At 43.0% G+C, this 15,942-nt stretch overlaps 1 protein-coding gene across 4 annotated transcripts in view; it reads right to left on the reverse strand.

Annotated features, from left to right (window-relative positions):
- PPM1A (protein phosphatase, Mg2+/Mn2+ dependent 1A) overlaps positions 1-15,200 on the reverse strand; it is a 32,866-nt gene extending 17,666 nt beyond the window's left edge. For 3 of the 4 annotated variants that reach the window (XM_015865754.2, XM_015865751.2, XM_032444623.1), the window contains exons 1-2: positions 14,845-15,200; positions 978-1,829 (exon numbers count right to left, since the gene is read on the reverse strand). In XM_015865754.2, the coding sequence (XP_015721240.1) occupies positions 978-1,811 (834 nt within the window). In that variant the 5' untranslated portion in view covers positions 1,812-1,829; positions 14,845-15,200. The remainder of the gene's footprint in view (positions 1-977; positions 1,830-14,844) is intronic. The other variant, XM_015865753.2, reaches the window with a different exon arrangement.
- Positions 15,201-15,942: the final 742 nt, after the last annotated feature.

Consider the following 15,942-nt stretch of genomic DNA (forward strand, 5'->3'; position numbering starts at 1 on the left):
CAGTGAGATCAAGAACAAACAAGCATTTAAAATTGTCTATAGATAAACAAGAAAGTGCTGGCAGCTGGCTACTGCAAAATATACAGCATCCATAAGACAGTATTTATCCCATGGCATTTGTTTTCAAGACTAGCTGATAAAGTTGTAAACAAAAACATACACCTTATCAATCCTCTAACAGTGCTGGAAAGCAAATTTCTTTTTTTCCAAATGGGAACAATGACTTTGTCAGCCACATGGCATGAGCTGAGACACAGTCTTGCCTTGCAATAGTATAAGAAAAGCTGTGCATTTTACACTGTGACTTAGACCCTGTCTTTAGGGAACTAAGTGCTAAGTCAGGAAATTGAATATTTCAAATCTCTTAACTGTGTCATCCTACAGTTTATTAAAACAAGGTGGAAAGTCACTGCAGAAAATTGCAGAGATTTGTTTAACAAAACAGTGCTAGTTTCACAGCCATACGACAACAGAGAATGAGAAGTACAGTCATTAAACCAGAACAAAACCTGATTCAGGAAGTCAGATTTTCATTTGTCAAGACAAGACTTTGAACTGTAAGATATGAATCTAAGAGTTGAATCACTCTGTATTCATCTTGACATGACTGTGGCAGTAACGTTACTATACGGTCAGGAGAGAAAGGGAAAGCTTATTTTCTACACTGATTAAAAGTTGAGGTTTTGTAAAGTACACTGTGAACCAAAAAAGGACAGTTATGGTCCCTTGCTTTCCCATAAGCTTCTAGTTTCTCATGTATCACAACATATCTGTACATGACTTTCAACTCTTAAAAGGTACCAAGAAATCCATGCTGTTTTTGTTGCGTGCTTATTTACCCATCATTGCCATTTCTCTGATAATTATAGTAGTTATTTACTAACATAAAACATAATTATAGAGCGGTATCAAAACATTAACTTGATTATAAACTTCTAATAGCAAAAACACAAACTTGTCCTCTCAAGCCTTGCTACCTTGTACAAGCAGGTGTCAACTATCTCATTGCAAACTTTCTCAAGGTCATCAGAGACTTCAAGTCTAGATCTTACAAATTCACAGAGCTCTTCGTTTCCCATAACATCCCAGATACCATCGCAAGCCAGTATGATGAACTGATCATCTTCTTCTGATCTCTCAATTTCATAAACTTCAGGCTCTGGTGAGACTAGCTGCTCTGTAGGACCCTTCCCATGGACACATTTGTAATCAAAGTCCCCAAGTGCCCTTGAAACAGCAAGAGAGCCATTCACGCGCTGAATCATGACAGAGCCTCCTGCATTCTGTATACGCTCTTTCTCCAATGGGTTGCTTGGTTTGTGATCCTGTGTGAAGAAGTGAACCTTCCTGTTTCTACAAAGTAAACCTCTTGAGTCTCCACAGTTGATGAAGTATGTATGTTGGGGAGAAATCATGACGCCCACAGCTGTTGACCCACTTCTGTCTGCACCATGTTTCTTCTCAGAGATGACTCTCATGTGTTCATCAATTTGCAGAAAACCTGTTCTGATGCCACTCTTTACACTTTCCACAGATGGTGGCCCATCTGGCCCTTTAAAATCCTGGTTGCTTGTGATGTGATCTAATAAATGCTCACAGCAGTACTTGGCAACCTGTGATCCAGCGTGCCCATCATATACAGCAAAAAATGACCATCCATCAAGTCCATTTGGCAAACCAATCACAGCTGTATGTGCATCCTCCATTTCGACTCGCCAGCCTTGCATACTACTCAGCCCATAACGAAGCCCGTTCCCTTGCCCTTGGGCATTATGCTTCTCCATCTTTGGCTTGTCTAAAAATGCTCCCATGATGACTTTCCTTCAGGTCTAAAAGGAAAGAGAAAAGGGTTATTAAGATGATCTAGAACCTAAGAAATAAGAAGTAATTATGCGATTAGAAACTTTCCTCCCCTCTCCCCTACAAAAGTAAAATTGTCATTGCTTTAGTCTAAATTAAACAAGGACATTGCTACTAGCTGTTATTTCCAGGACAGCGGCATTGCTTAGGTCCCTACTGCCAGGCCATGAAGTCCTCTTCAACTTCTGGTTTTCCGATGGTAGCATGGAAATGAAAGGAAAATCATCAGGTTTTACTCTGGAGGATAAGGTTTTGCTTTCGTTTGGTTAAAGCAGGTAAAGTGACCTGATGATGAGTGTGAGCCTGCATTAAAAATAGAGGCAATCTGGACAACTAGGAGCAAGACACAGAAGGAAGAGAGCATCTGTCCCTTCAGGCAGCAGCAAGCCATTAGGATGGCTCAGCCATCTCATAAAAGTTCATCCTTAGATTCCCAGTTAAATCACATAGCAAGCTTCTCAGATGTCTACGCAGCAGATTTACTTAAAACCTTAACGTATGCATGCTTTGGTGAAAGACAACTACCCCTGACAAGTTTAAAGAAACCTGTTTGGAAATAAAATCACATATACTCTCAGTTCACACTTCTTTTGTTTTCAAGCCAGACCAACGAACTGCACACCCTGTCTTCCTCCAATTGAAACCATTGGGACGCAATGCAGCAAATATTCATGCTTAAGAGATGAAGAATTACATTTGCAGGCAGCAGAAGTGGACCGGTTGATCTTCATGGCTTTCACACCATGCCCATTAACCCACCCTTCTAATCCACATCAGTTCATTTGTGCATTCATTACATATTTTAAAAAAAAAAAAAAGTACATAAAATAGGTGGCACATTTTACATACTTGCAAATTCAGCAAGCACTGAAGAGTGTGCAAATTGCTGTTACACAACACTAGGTAAGGGAATAACAATAGAAGATTTTCAATTCAAAGATGTCAGACAGATCAACTGCAAGTCAAATCCCAGAGCAAGGTTTTACCCAAGGCTCCAGCTCAGCTGCTGCACTTGCAGAGGTTATTTTCTAGGGATTTTAGGTTTTAATGTGTATGTGAAATATATTAGATCAGTCTCCTACGTGATAACATTGTTTTTGATAACATTATTATTCTAACACATCCCCAGCTATATGTGTAACTCCATATTTTACAAAGCCTTTCAGCATGTCTCCTCCAACACATCATCAGCCTCTTAGAAACATCTGTATGTGTTAATAAAAACAGTCAAGAAATGTTTACATTTGATCTCACCACAACAGTAACTGAAATGTGAGGCAGAGGCTCTGCATGCACGCTCTTCTTGGTCACATGCACAAAACCAAAAGCCATACATTTCAGCTGTATAGATCAAGTGAACACAATACAATAATGCTCATGCAAACCATAACCAGCCAACAAAATAGGGCCAACAAGAATTGGTCTTGTATCCTAAGCACGTGCAGGAGGTTCACATCGCTGCAACTGCTAGGAAAGATGACTTACACAATTTTATCTTGCCATAAAGTTCTAATGGAGTCGGTGTGATCAAAATAATTACTGACTGCCGCCATAAATCAAATGGGGAATTACTTCACAGAATGTACTTCTTATACAGTGTCAGCAGCAGAATTTGAATGAATGTGATACTTTCATTGTTGAACAAATCATAAAACAGAATTCAAATCACTCTCCTTGATTTAGAGCTCAAAAAGCAGAGGGTTCCCAGGCATATACCACATTTTGTGAACTATTCTACATTGTTTTATTACTGTGTTTAAAAAACAACCAAACATGGAAATATTAAGAATAGGATACAGTTAATCTGACCACAAGCACTACTAAGCTTGGACTGGGAAAAGCAAATTTCCTTCTCATCTCCTGCATTAATAGGTGCCCAGAGCTGTGCTCTGTAAGTTGCTCGTCACTTTTTGTCATCTAAACCATGACTAAAAGAACCCCCAGACACATCATATGCAGCTCCAATAACTCATAGAGAACAGCTAGAACTCTTCAAAAATTCACAAGCCCACTCTCCATTTAAAATGAAGACGCCTTATCCCTTCCCAGGAGTGTGAGTTGTTGTTGTTCTTCTAAAATAAGTCTGGTAGGTGACTTGCTGACACGCATTTCCTCAAGGGTGTGAGCAACCCACCAGATGTGAATACAACCAGGCAGAAGGATAACTACAATATGGTCATGAAACTTTTACTTAGGAAATTATTCAGAGCCCACGGTGTAAAGTATTCCCCTCTTGAGAAGGATAGCAAGACACAGCAGTCATATTCCTTGCCATGCTTCAGGTAATTAATTTTCCAACCCTAACACCACCCTGTACCTCTCAGCATGTTTATGAGGGTGGATAGTGATTGGACAAAGGGGAATGGTTTTAAACTGAGACAGACAGGGGAGGTTTAGGTTAGATATTAGGAAGAGGTTTTTCACACAGGGTGGTGTCACACTGGAACATGTTGCCCAAGGAGGCTGTGGATGCCCCATCCCTGCAGGCATTCAAGGCCAGGCTGGATGTGGCTCTGGGCAGCCTGGGCTGCTGGTTGGTGACCCTGCACACAGCAGAGAGTTGGAACTGGATGATCAGTGTGGTCCTTTTCAACCCAGGCCATTCTACGATTCTATGAAGGCCAGACTTTCAAATTCCTTGTTACATCTGAATGGAGACAATAGTTTATCTGCAGGTAGAATGAATACAGCAAGCATTTAACTTTTCTGAACAAGAACAGAAATTCTGGAAGAATGTGAGCTTAATATGACCAATATGTGGCTACAACCTGAGTAATACAGTCTTTAAGCCATAACATTTATTTTTAGTTTTAAAAAAGGGAGGAAAAAAAAAAAACCACAAAGAAGCTAATGTAAGAAAGCTGTGTCTCCTTCCTACTAAAATAATAATCTTTCAGACCTGTTCTCAAGTCTGTATCCACACAGACATCTCTCACACATCACTGCCTACCTGAATCACCACTGTTCTACATATTCCTCCATGAAGATTTTCAAGCACAATACTGCTTGGAGTTGAAATGACACCTTAATTAAGCACACGCAACCCTGTATGCAAATCAGATTAACTTCCAGCAGAGCAAGCACCCAAGTTGCAGCATGACTTTGTTATGTAATAACACGAAAGACAGAACTCAAACCTGGAACAGACTGCATGCATGATTTGCAATAAAGCAGCAAACGAGGCTCAACTGAGTCTTCTCTTTCACATTTCTTCAGTCATTTCCATTAATAGGATCGCTTCTTTTTTAAACCCTTCCCCTCATCCTTCTTAACCCAGCTGCAGTTCTGTGAACAATCAGCAATAACAGTAGGAAATTAGAGCCTGACAGTGGGATATAGACTCATCCTCTGCTCTGGAGTCCTTGACTTTCAGGATGCCTGACTGACGTACAGAATGGAGCCAGATGGCCTTCCTAGCCCTACTAAAGCCAAAGGGAGGAGAAGATGTACTTTAATCCTGAATCTTACAGATGCATGTACAGGCAAACATACAACACCCACCGTCTTTTCTCAGAGGAGGAGGATTCTGAACGGGGTCTATAGCAGAATGATGTGTAGAACATGAGGTACAAAGTTCTCTTCTGAAGAGGTAAATGAAATACCATCAGATACTGCAACTAGTCACAGAATCACAGAATGACCCGGGTTGGAAGGGACCTCAAGGATCATGTAGTTCCAACCCCCCTGCCTGGCAGGGCCACCAAACATACACCTTTACTAGATCAGGTTGCCCAGGGCCCCATCCAACCTGGTCTTGAACACCTCCAAGGACGGGGCATCCACAACCTCCCTGGGCAGCCTGTTCCAGGGCCTAACCACTCTCCTAGTAAAGAATTTCCCCCTAACATCCAACCTAAATCTTCCCTCTTTCAACTTATAACCATTTCCCCTTGTCCTGCTATTGTCAGCCCTTTCGAAGAGTAGTCAACCAAACTCCATTTTTAACCTAAATCAACTTTAGGTTCACCACCTCGTTGTCTATGACTTCCATCAGTTCCCCCCTAAAAGAAAGAGCTTTCTGCAATCAAAGTTCCTAGATTTTAGCACCCAAACAATGATTAGATTAACTTCTGAATACGTACATATATCTTAACTGAGAATGGATTCTTTGCATAAATATGAATATGCATGCACTTATCCATGTGCATTTATGACAGCAAGCAAAGCACGACCTCTGAAATGCTGACTTTGTAGAGGTCAAACTGAAGGACAGCCTCTATAGCAAGTGCTTGAAAAATTCAAGCTGTAGCTTGCAGACAGAAAAGTGGGAGTACTGTACAGGCCTAGAAAAGAAAACGAACACAAGTAACAAAACCTTGGAGAAAACACAAGAGTATCAAAATTCAAAGGACTGCAGCATTAGAAACAAAGCTGAAACAATGAATGGAGCATGCTAAAGAGTCAGTAGCTAAAACCTTTGAAAACAGATGCAATTGGAGAACAGAGTGGCAAAGAAAAGGAGGGTAATTAGTATACCAGACCATGGACATCCATGGACAACCACAGATACACCGCTGGAATGCATGAAATCCCTTTGCCCCTTCATTTGTCTCTCAAATTACACTATTCAGTCAGCACAACTATATTGCCTCCTGATACATGAGAAAGTAAATTTTACCTATGCTTATTTTCTTGAGGGTTCAAATGAAGATGTCTTACACTGTTCAAAAAGGATAGTTGATATAACTCTGTATATCCCTGTAAAAACACTATTTTTCCAAAGAACACTGACTGGAGCGTCTTATCCAAGAAACACCAATTACCCACCATCTGAAATTTGTACTTTAACGATATATAATTTAACAATCCTTTTAAAACAATGTTTGAATTGTATTTCTTCCACTTGGATAAGCTGCTTATACGAACCACACTGAAGCTGGAGCTATTTGTTCTAACTAAGCCAAGAAGTGTCCCCACACTTCAATTTCCTGGAACAATTCTCCAAGTGACATTATGCCCCGTATTCTGGAATGAGCACACAAAGAAAGATTACAATCTTTACTTAAGCTACACAGAAAGGACACAGAAGAAGTCACCAAATCATACACACTGCTATTGAATAGAAAAGGGGCATTTGATCCTTTCAGCTCCAACCTGATTTGTGGCACTTCTCCCCTGCCTTAAGCGGGCAGGATGCAGTCAGCACGTCAGTGTGCAAATATGGAACCATTTCCCAAGTTAGCTCCTGCTGAATGAAAAACGAGTATGTACTGGATGCACCAAATCAATTAACATTACCAAATAACATGCCAGAGGATCAGAAGAATGACTAAAATAAAACAGAACACGTGGATGAGGAGACATAATTACACCACAGTCATGGGCTGAATGAAGTCATGAAAAAGCTTTATGCCAATGAAACTATTTCAGAACTACTGAAGGCTGTACGATGAGTTTCTGGCATTCACGGCTCACAAACATCAATAAAGCACTGAAAATCTGAGCTGATGCTTCTGAATGTGTACTTTCAAATGCGGGAATAGATGGTCGATTCAGAGATGTGAATTGTCTCTGAAAAAGAAGCAGGACAAGAAATAAAACACAGAAATAGGGCTATTTCAGCCAACAAGGAATAACGCTATTTCCCCATCAGAATACTTTCTCCTCAGAGATTAAACTGTAGACTGTGTTAAATTTCGGTAAGATAACTGCAGATAGGAAGATGTGAGTAGAAACTTCCCATTGAGTTAAGAACATTAATGATTATTTTGTGTCAGGACAGATGTTGTTGCTACGCTATGGCATATGGTGGGAAAGCAGAAGGCAGGCAGCTGGAAAGGTTAATGTGATGAAAAGGAAAGAAAAAGCCAAACTCCAAAGTTCTTAGAAAAAGAACATCACAGGCGAGGAAATCCAGCCATCTTCTGTCGTTATCTACCATTTCTCCAGACAATGGAGCCTGTCCCAGGGTTCAAGTAGGAGCTGTTACAATACCCATGTACCCAAACTCCCTCAGAAGTTGTATGTAACCTGGTTTTCTACAAAGAAAGTCCTGAATATGGAAAAAAAAAAAAAACAACCCCGAAGCAGTTTACCTTACAAATCACTCCTGCGTTCATTATGAAAGACTGACATAGCTTCAAGATTTTGTTATGGAATTATTTTTCACTCTAGTCACTTGCTGAAGAAAATAACTCCTTCTCAGTATCACCTGGACCACTGCTGGGAATAGAATAATCACTGAATTGATTTTGAGAGGAGATACAACTTGCAGCCACAAATCCAGGCGCACATCACGATCCAAGCACAACTACCACTCTCAGAACACAATTAAGGGAATAATTCTTGGCCCAGAGAGAATTCTTACTTCCTTCTAAATGTTTGTGCTACAAAACGGAGATAGGAGAACATGAAAAGCACGAGGTGGCATTATCAAAGAACAAGCAGACCAATCGCTGTGAGAAATTGCGTAGACAACCCAAATGGCATTTGCAAGAACTCTGGAAAAAAAAAAATCAATGAAGCAGTTCTGCATAAATTCACAGGCTGCTGCCTGAACTGCTGGAGAAGGATAAAAACCCCAAGGTTTAAAGACATTAATAAGCAGAAAACACCCCCTGTATGGCGTTTAGCTGCAGCACCTTTATGGTTATTTCTCATTTTTCAATGAGTTCTTTTTAAAGAAAAGCGTTGGAAGATAAACAAAAGGCACCCATTTAAGGCACAGAGATTAAACAACCGCTTTGTTAACAGCACACAAACTCCTGCAGCCCACAGCCAAAATTCAAAGCCCCACTGAGGAAAGCACTGTAGAAAGGAACTGTGAGATCCAAGGAAGCGACATTCTATGTGAGACAGGAGTCAGGAGAAAGAAAAGCCCTATTTCACTTTATACAGCAATCAAAGAAATGCAGCAAGACCCATCGTTTATAAAGAGCAGAGCAAAAAAGTGAAAATAATTCCAACCAAATCAGAGATTTCATAGGAAGAGCACACAGTGTTACGTGGTTACAGCAATAGAACCATGCACAGCACTGCAGCTTCACAAGAATAAAACCACATACAGGGGAGCTGGGGGAGGGAAGAGAAAAAGGCAGCATGCAGAAAAATAGGCTGTCATACAAATCAAACTGTAATTCCTCCAGTATTTATAACAACAACAGAGCATCACCACTGTCACCTACCACCACCATGAGGAATATTACCCCATTCCTATACACTGCGGGCCTAACATTCAGTTCTTACTTGGGTACAAATAACCCACCGCAAGTCCAAGAATTGAACAGATCTGAACGTATCAAGCGCTTCAAGTAACAGCTGAATGAAACTGTTCTATAAACTTCATTCTTTCGATCTCTCATTCACAGCTTGAAGTCTCAGCATCTTTGTTCCCTGCTAGTATTACCAACTAAACAGTACTCGCTATTTACAGAAAGATATATTGAAGATTTATAGAGGAATGTTTTCTTTAGTGGAAGAACCACCACTATTTCACTGCTATTTCTGAGTCAGAAAGAAAACAAAACGCAACAAAAAAGCATTTGTTTTCATCAACTTCAGCTAACCCCATTCAGAACAAGCAGAGGGTTTGAGTTCAGCCCATGCCACCATTACCCAAAAGAGGAAAGTGAAATTCTTGGGTAGCTGAACAGCTCATCGGAGGCTGACAGTCATTTAAAGGACACCACAACACCAAACACATCCATTGAAGCACTCCTAAAATGCAGCAAAACAAACCTACACACACACACGATGAAATGGTTTCCTACTCAGGAAACCAGCACTTTGTTTTCGTTTATAGTTCACGTCGTGCAGTGCTGCCAGTTGTGGTTATGTAAATGGAAGGGCAAGCCCTGCAGAATCCCACCATTTCTCTGTCATGGATGCCGTTGCCATGTTTAACCGATACCTTCACCACAAAGAACATCGTGTTATCATTGTTGTACACAGCACAAAGAAAATGATTAAATGCACTGAATCATTACAACATTTCCTCCTGAATTTCCAGCCCTTGTACCTCAAGTTGTACACGATGATACTCATCTCGTGATCAGAAGACGTTTCCATCAGGGCCATAAGTTTTCCTGCAGAGCCAAGTGCTCGATATTACGAAACAATTCAGTGTAAGGTGCCATTCTTCAGACTCTTAAATTTAGTGAGAAAGTATTTGTGGTTGCAACACAGCAACACTGCCACTATTGTGGTGAGGAGACATGAAAAGCAGCACACGAGACTTCAAACCTGCTGACTACACATGGGAGTAAAATGGGAATAAAATAGGAAATGTTCTGAAGTGCACAGCTGTAACCTGGCTTTGCTTGCAAGGAAATTACATCAAAACGATGCCAGAAGCACATTAAGATCTGGAAGTCAAATCCTCAAAGCTTAGGAAAAGCTGCAGTTTGGTATCTGCACACGCAGAGAGCTTTTATTTGACAAAGCCATTTTGCCCTCACATCCTCAGCATTCCTCTCTCATTAAAAGGACAGTAAATGAGTGCTAGAATAAAGGCATTTTCCCCCAAAGTTTATTTCAAAAAAGAAAATGAAATCCAAGGAAAAACAAAAGTCAATTGTAGCCTTTCCATGCAGACAAGAACTTCCAGGACAGCAGGCTTTCCTCTGAGAGCCCAGCACCCACCAAGCTCAGCTCTGGCGCTGTCAGTGCAGCCAGAACTAAAGGGTTACCTGTGATGGACGAGGCTCTCCTGAACCCAAACCTGAGCTCGCTGCAGTCTGAAATACCCTGCCACTGAACCGGGGTGCTGAGGAATTCATGTGCTCTTCAGAAGTTTAAGCAGTGTGAAGATCAGTATTTCCTAAGCTTAGCAGGCCTGGACTGACAGCCTCAGAACAGCTCTGTACAGACAGAGGCTGTAGTGGATCTATAGGAAGGGTCTATCCAAATCTTACTGTATTTATTAGGAAAGAAACTGATTATCTCTTAACACAGTGTCCTACAATGTAAAACTTAACTATTTTACCTCCCTACGTTTCTCTGCATTCTGAATCACTTGGTTGGTTTTATATAACTTAGCAGACAAGTGGTGAACTCCTTCTAATCATCTCCAAACACGAACAGCTTAGGCACAGATTACACAGCTTCTGTGGCTGCTGATTTTTAGGGTATTCCCTTAATCTAAAGCCAGCTGAGTGTTATGCACAAACAGCCACAATACGTGGCCATGGAGAACTCAGACTGCCATGCAAACTCCATACCAGGAGTACAGACAGTGTCAATGTTAAGCGTAGCTACAGAAAATCTTTCAAGTCACAGTTGAGACCCAAAGATGAAAGCACATTTCATCCCCTGGGTCACAACCCAGTAAGGCACGTAAGTATGAGTTACATCACACATCCAAGCAGCCCCACATAATTCAGCTGCACATTGCGTATCAGTGTAAGCACATTGAAGTGCTTTGCTTTATTTAAACTGCAGCTATCAGAACACAGTCACATTATACTTGAGTTTCTCAGGTTTACAAGTGATTTTCCTGGAAGATTTAGGACCTATTTTTTTTAATCCATTAAAATATTCTCACCTGAACCAAGAACTGAGGTGTTAGCAGTCAACAAAGTAATGGACTTTCTCCTTTATGTGCAAACTTTTAGCATTTCTCCAAATTTCAATACTGAAACCTGATCAGCCAGCTTTGTTTTACCTTCATATTAGTCCTAACATGCTCCTTTGCTAATATACTGTTCTAAAGTTTACACTCCAAACAGCAGAAGCCTACTTCAATGGTATGATTTATAGATGGAGGAAGTGTTTATTCTGTTGGTTTGGTCACATCTGAACACCTTTTTAGAAGAGCTGTTAAAAAAAAAAGCAACAAAACAGAGCAAATGTTTGATATATTTATAAACACACTTTGTTCTGCAGACTCTGGTAGCAAGCTGAAATAACCATTAGTTAATTTTACTGGTATGTGAAAACAACAACAAAAAAAATATTAAATGAACACCCGGTTAAACAAAGGCCTGTTGAGCTTAAACACACACAGAAACACAAAAACAGACTTGACAGATACCTTGAACTTAGCGTGGCTTAATAAAAGCACAGCTTGGCAGATAGACGTACAGCCAGGCCAACCTTCCAGCACTGGTTTCACACCTACAGCCCTCAGCAGGACACCACCTCTATCCAGGAACAAAAAGCAGCACACCCCCTCAATTATCACGGTATCTCACTTGTTCTCCTATCACAATTTTCTTCCTAGCCTCAAAGATTTAAATGATTCGCTCTAACAGTATTAAGTCTTAATAAATATGAAGTTCCTTCACAGATGGGAAAGGAAGCAACAAGAAGCCCCAAGGAGGTAATGCTGCCCTCACAGATCCATACCACCTATTTGATATTCATACCACCACATCATGGCTCAAATACATGAATTCTTTCTAAACAGCTCAAATTTTAGCTAAGTTCACTCCTTATCCTACTACTTTTAACTGAAATATGGATCATATGACAAACACAAGCGACACCAATTAAGAATCCAGCAACAAACCTACATTCAGAAATAGCTTAATTTCCAAAAGAAGAAATCTGACCGATGTTTAATCATCTAAGAAGAGCCACAGATTATATATATATAGATATAGATCGAGGAAAGGAGTGAGACATGGTTTAAGAGAAAGGAGGAGCAACAGTCGCAATAGCACAGTATGCAATAGCAGCAAGGCACGTTGCATAGCTCAGGTGTAGCTCTGCTAAGCTGCTGTTGTCTTGACTTCAAACAATATTATTCAAGCCTTATTAAAATGAGTTGCAGGTCTGCAGAGACAAAACAAATCTAGTTATTTTGCAGAACTTCCCATTCCAAAATTTGCTTGTTTGTAAATAACTTGTAATTATGTAAATGCACTTTGACATTAGCACTGGCTAATGTTTCTACATGAGCATCAGAGCATGTAATGACAAAACCAATATCAAAGTCGATATTTTAGTATGAAATGTGCTATTCTTAAATTACCTACATTTAGGTCATTAAGTGAAAGTAGTTCCTTTAAATTCCTAGTTCCACTCTAAAGGGACAAGTGCAATCAGATCTCATATTGACAGCTGCATTCAAAACCATACCAGTTACATAAGTTTGCAAATCACACTGTGCCAAAGTACCTAAGCTTTTTAACGACAGTTCTTCAAACGCTCTCTCAGCACGAGTGACTCAACTTCACCATATAAAACGCGCTCCAGATAAGAAGCAACCAGCTTGGTTTTATAGAAAAGGCTTTTTTTGTCTTCTGCTTTAATTCAAATTGCACCAAGTGAGCTCGGCTTGTTTAGACCTGCAAGCTTTGCCATTCCTTTGGCACTTCCATCTCTCCTCCTTGTTTCCAAAGTCTCTCAAGCTTAATTCCAGACAGCTAAGGAAGCACTTGGAAAACAGGTAGAGTTTTCTACTGCACCTCAATGAGAAACGTTTACCAGAAGACAACTAAAGGACTAAACGTATTGGCCAGAGCTAAGCTGTGCCTACCCTCTAGCAAAACACCCTTCCATCTGAAGACAGCGAGAGCACAGACCAGATGTCTCCAGTACAAACTACAGTTAGCAGAGGGTTTCATCAGATAAATGTGACTGTGAGGAAATTAGTAATTGGCATAATGCATCAGCAAGACTTTTACTTTTAGAGCAGCCCCATGTACAAAACGCACGCCCAGGAAGACAGGCCTGGAGGGAAAAGGTCTGAGAGCAGCTCTCCCTGCCCTGGTGAGAGATGGCTGGTACACCTAGCACAGCTATTCTTCTTCACTATCTCTCCTTTGATCACACAGGGAAGGAGTACAACTTCCTTGACCCATGTTTTCCTCCACCCCTTCCCTGTCTCTGATCTTATTCATAGAAAACCTAGGAATAGTATCAAAAGAAAAGCTGTCGGAGAAGAAACGTGGGTAGAACTTGCACAATTAATGCCTGTTAATTTGGCAATTCACACAGGGTCGTGAGCACAGCAGTTACCTTTAATTTCATGGGGGGCTTCATGAATCCTTCAGCAGCCACCTGGGCACTGAAGCAGTACGTGTAGAGAATAAGCAAAAGGTCACACTGATCCTATCTGCAAAGTAAGTTCCTAGAATCACAAGGGTTAGAACTTCTCTGCTTCACAAGATGATTCTACTTACTCTGTCATTATCCATCATGATCTATGGAAAATCGCCTACCACCAAAGAGGACAGAGCTAAAGCCTGTTGCTCACAGGATTTCATTTAAGACTGCCATCTGCTTCAAAGGAGGAAAATAATTCTTCAGCGTGACACACGCAGCCTTATGGTGACCACACAACCACCATTTCCTCATCTGACAAAAGGTACGGCGCAAAACTAAGTTCCTCACGAGCACTAGGTGGTTTTGCAACAGCAGGATTTTGCCATACCCGTGGCACGGCACTGAAACATTTCAACGTGCGCAAAACAAACACGCAGATATCTACGAGATGCCTACGAAATAGGTTCTGAAACGACGACCCAGCCCTGTGCCTTCCTCAGTCCAAGGCAAGGCCGGAGGCTGGATGTAGCTCTGGAGCGGAGCTTCGTAGCACCGCACAACTTTCAGCTGCGAAGGCTCCATCTCCGCAGCCACACCGCAACCTTTGCTCACACGACGTCGCTTCCAAAGGCGGTGAAATAAACCTCCTTCAAAGTTTAAAACGCCCTAAAGGCGCCGCCGAGGGGAACCCACCCGCCGCATCACGGCAGCGCTCGGGGAGCGCCCGATGCTCCGACCCTCGCTGTAGGGTGGGGTGCTTTATAAATAGATGCGTGCTTTTTTTTTCCCCCCTCTCTCTATTCCCCTCCCAGCGCCGTGCCTCAAGCATTTGGGTGGCGATGGGAGAGGAGGAGGCTGTTTATAGCCATTATTAAATGAACTCTGAAGCGGCCCAGGGAGGGGGGAGGAGAGGAGAGGGCAGCGCGCTGCTACCTGCGCCAGGCCGCCGCCTGCGCCCCAAGCCCAGCGCCCAGCCGCACTCAGGGCCCCTCAGGTCGCCCCCCCACCCGGGATGGCGCCTCACCGCCCCCCTCAGCCCGGCCCCGCACCACTTACCCCCTCCGGGCCGCGGCGGGGACGGCACCGGCTGCGGCGGCGAGGCACGGCCGCGCTCCCGGCGGTGTGTCGGGAGGGGAAGGGGGGGAGAGCAGGGGAGGAGGAGGAGGATGAGGAAGGGGGGGGCGGCCTCGCCTCAGTTCATTCACAGGCGGCGGCTGCCGAGGGCGGCTCGCTGCCCACGGGGAGCCCAGCGCTCATCTCGCCTCCCGCTCCGCTCCGCTCGGCCGCCGCCGACCCCCCCCCTCCTTGTCCCCGCTCCCCTCCCGAGCTCCGCGCCCACCCGCGCAGCGCCAACGAGCGTCTCCCCGCCGCGCTCGCGCACGCACTGCACAGCCACCGCCACCGCCTCCTCCTCGTCGCTTCTGCGCATGCGCCGAAAGAGCGGCGGGGAGGGGAGGGGGAGGCGGGAGCGCGCTCGTAGTACCCGGATGTTGGGGCTGCGAAGGTGGGGGCGGGGAGGTATTACATCACCCTGAGAGAGCGAACCGCGCATGCGCCGGGCGGGAGCTCGGGGGAGGTGACGTCATCTGAGCGCCGCCCCCAGCGCTGAGGGGAGAGATGTGGGCAGGGGGCTGAGGGGGGTCGGGTCATTCCTACACCTCACCCTGATGGTCATGGTGTGTGGATGCAGCCCAGGATACAGTTGGTTTTCTGTGCTGTGGGGACACACTGTTGGCTCATATGGTCCTTTTCTATGGGGCTGTGCTCTGCCCTCTCACCCCAAAAAGGAATGGTTGAAGTAGGTACTTAGTTAAAGAATCAGGAAGGTTGTTGAGGTGGTTTCTGTATTTGACAATAATACGGAGCTGTATGTGAAGGTTTCCCGTTGGAAAAGTGCTGGTTGTGCTTCTGCTGCCATTCCTGTAATGATCGGCACGGCTTTAATCTACATGTGCCAGCAGCAGGAGGCAGTTAATGGTGGATTAATTGAGGATTCTTGTACAGGCAAGGCCTATAGAAGCAGAGATGTAGAGGGCAAGGAAAGCTGAAATTAATGTAACAAAACTGCATGGTTGCAATGCTTCTCCAAAGGATGGAGTTACTGCGTTTCAGCATGACTTCAAAATCTGCAGTCCCCATTGCTGACTGGAGTGG

Source organism: Coturnix japonica, chromosome 5 (genome assembly GCF_001577835.2).
Source record: "Coturnix japonica isolate 7356 chromosome 5, Coturnix japonica 2.1, whole genome shotgun sequence".
Taxonomy (NCBI): domain Eukaryota; kingdom Metazoa; phylum Chordata; class Aves; order Galliformes; family Phasianidae; genus Coturnix; species Coturnix japonica.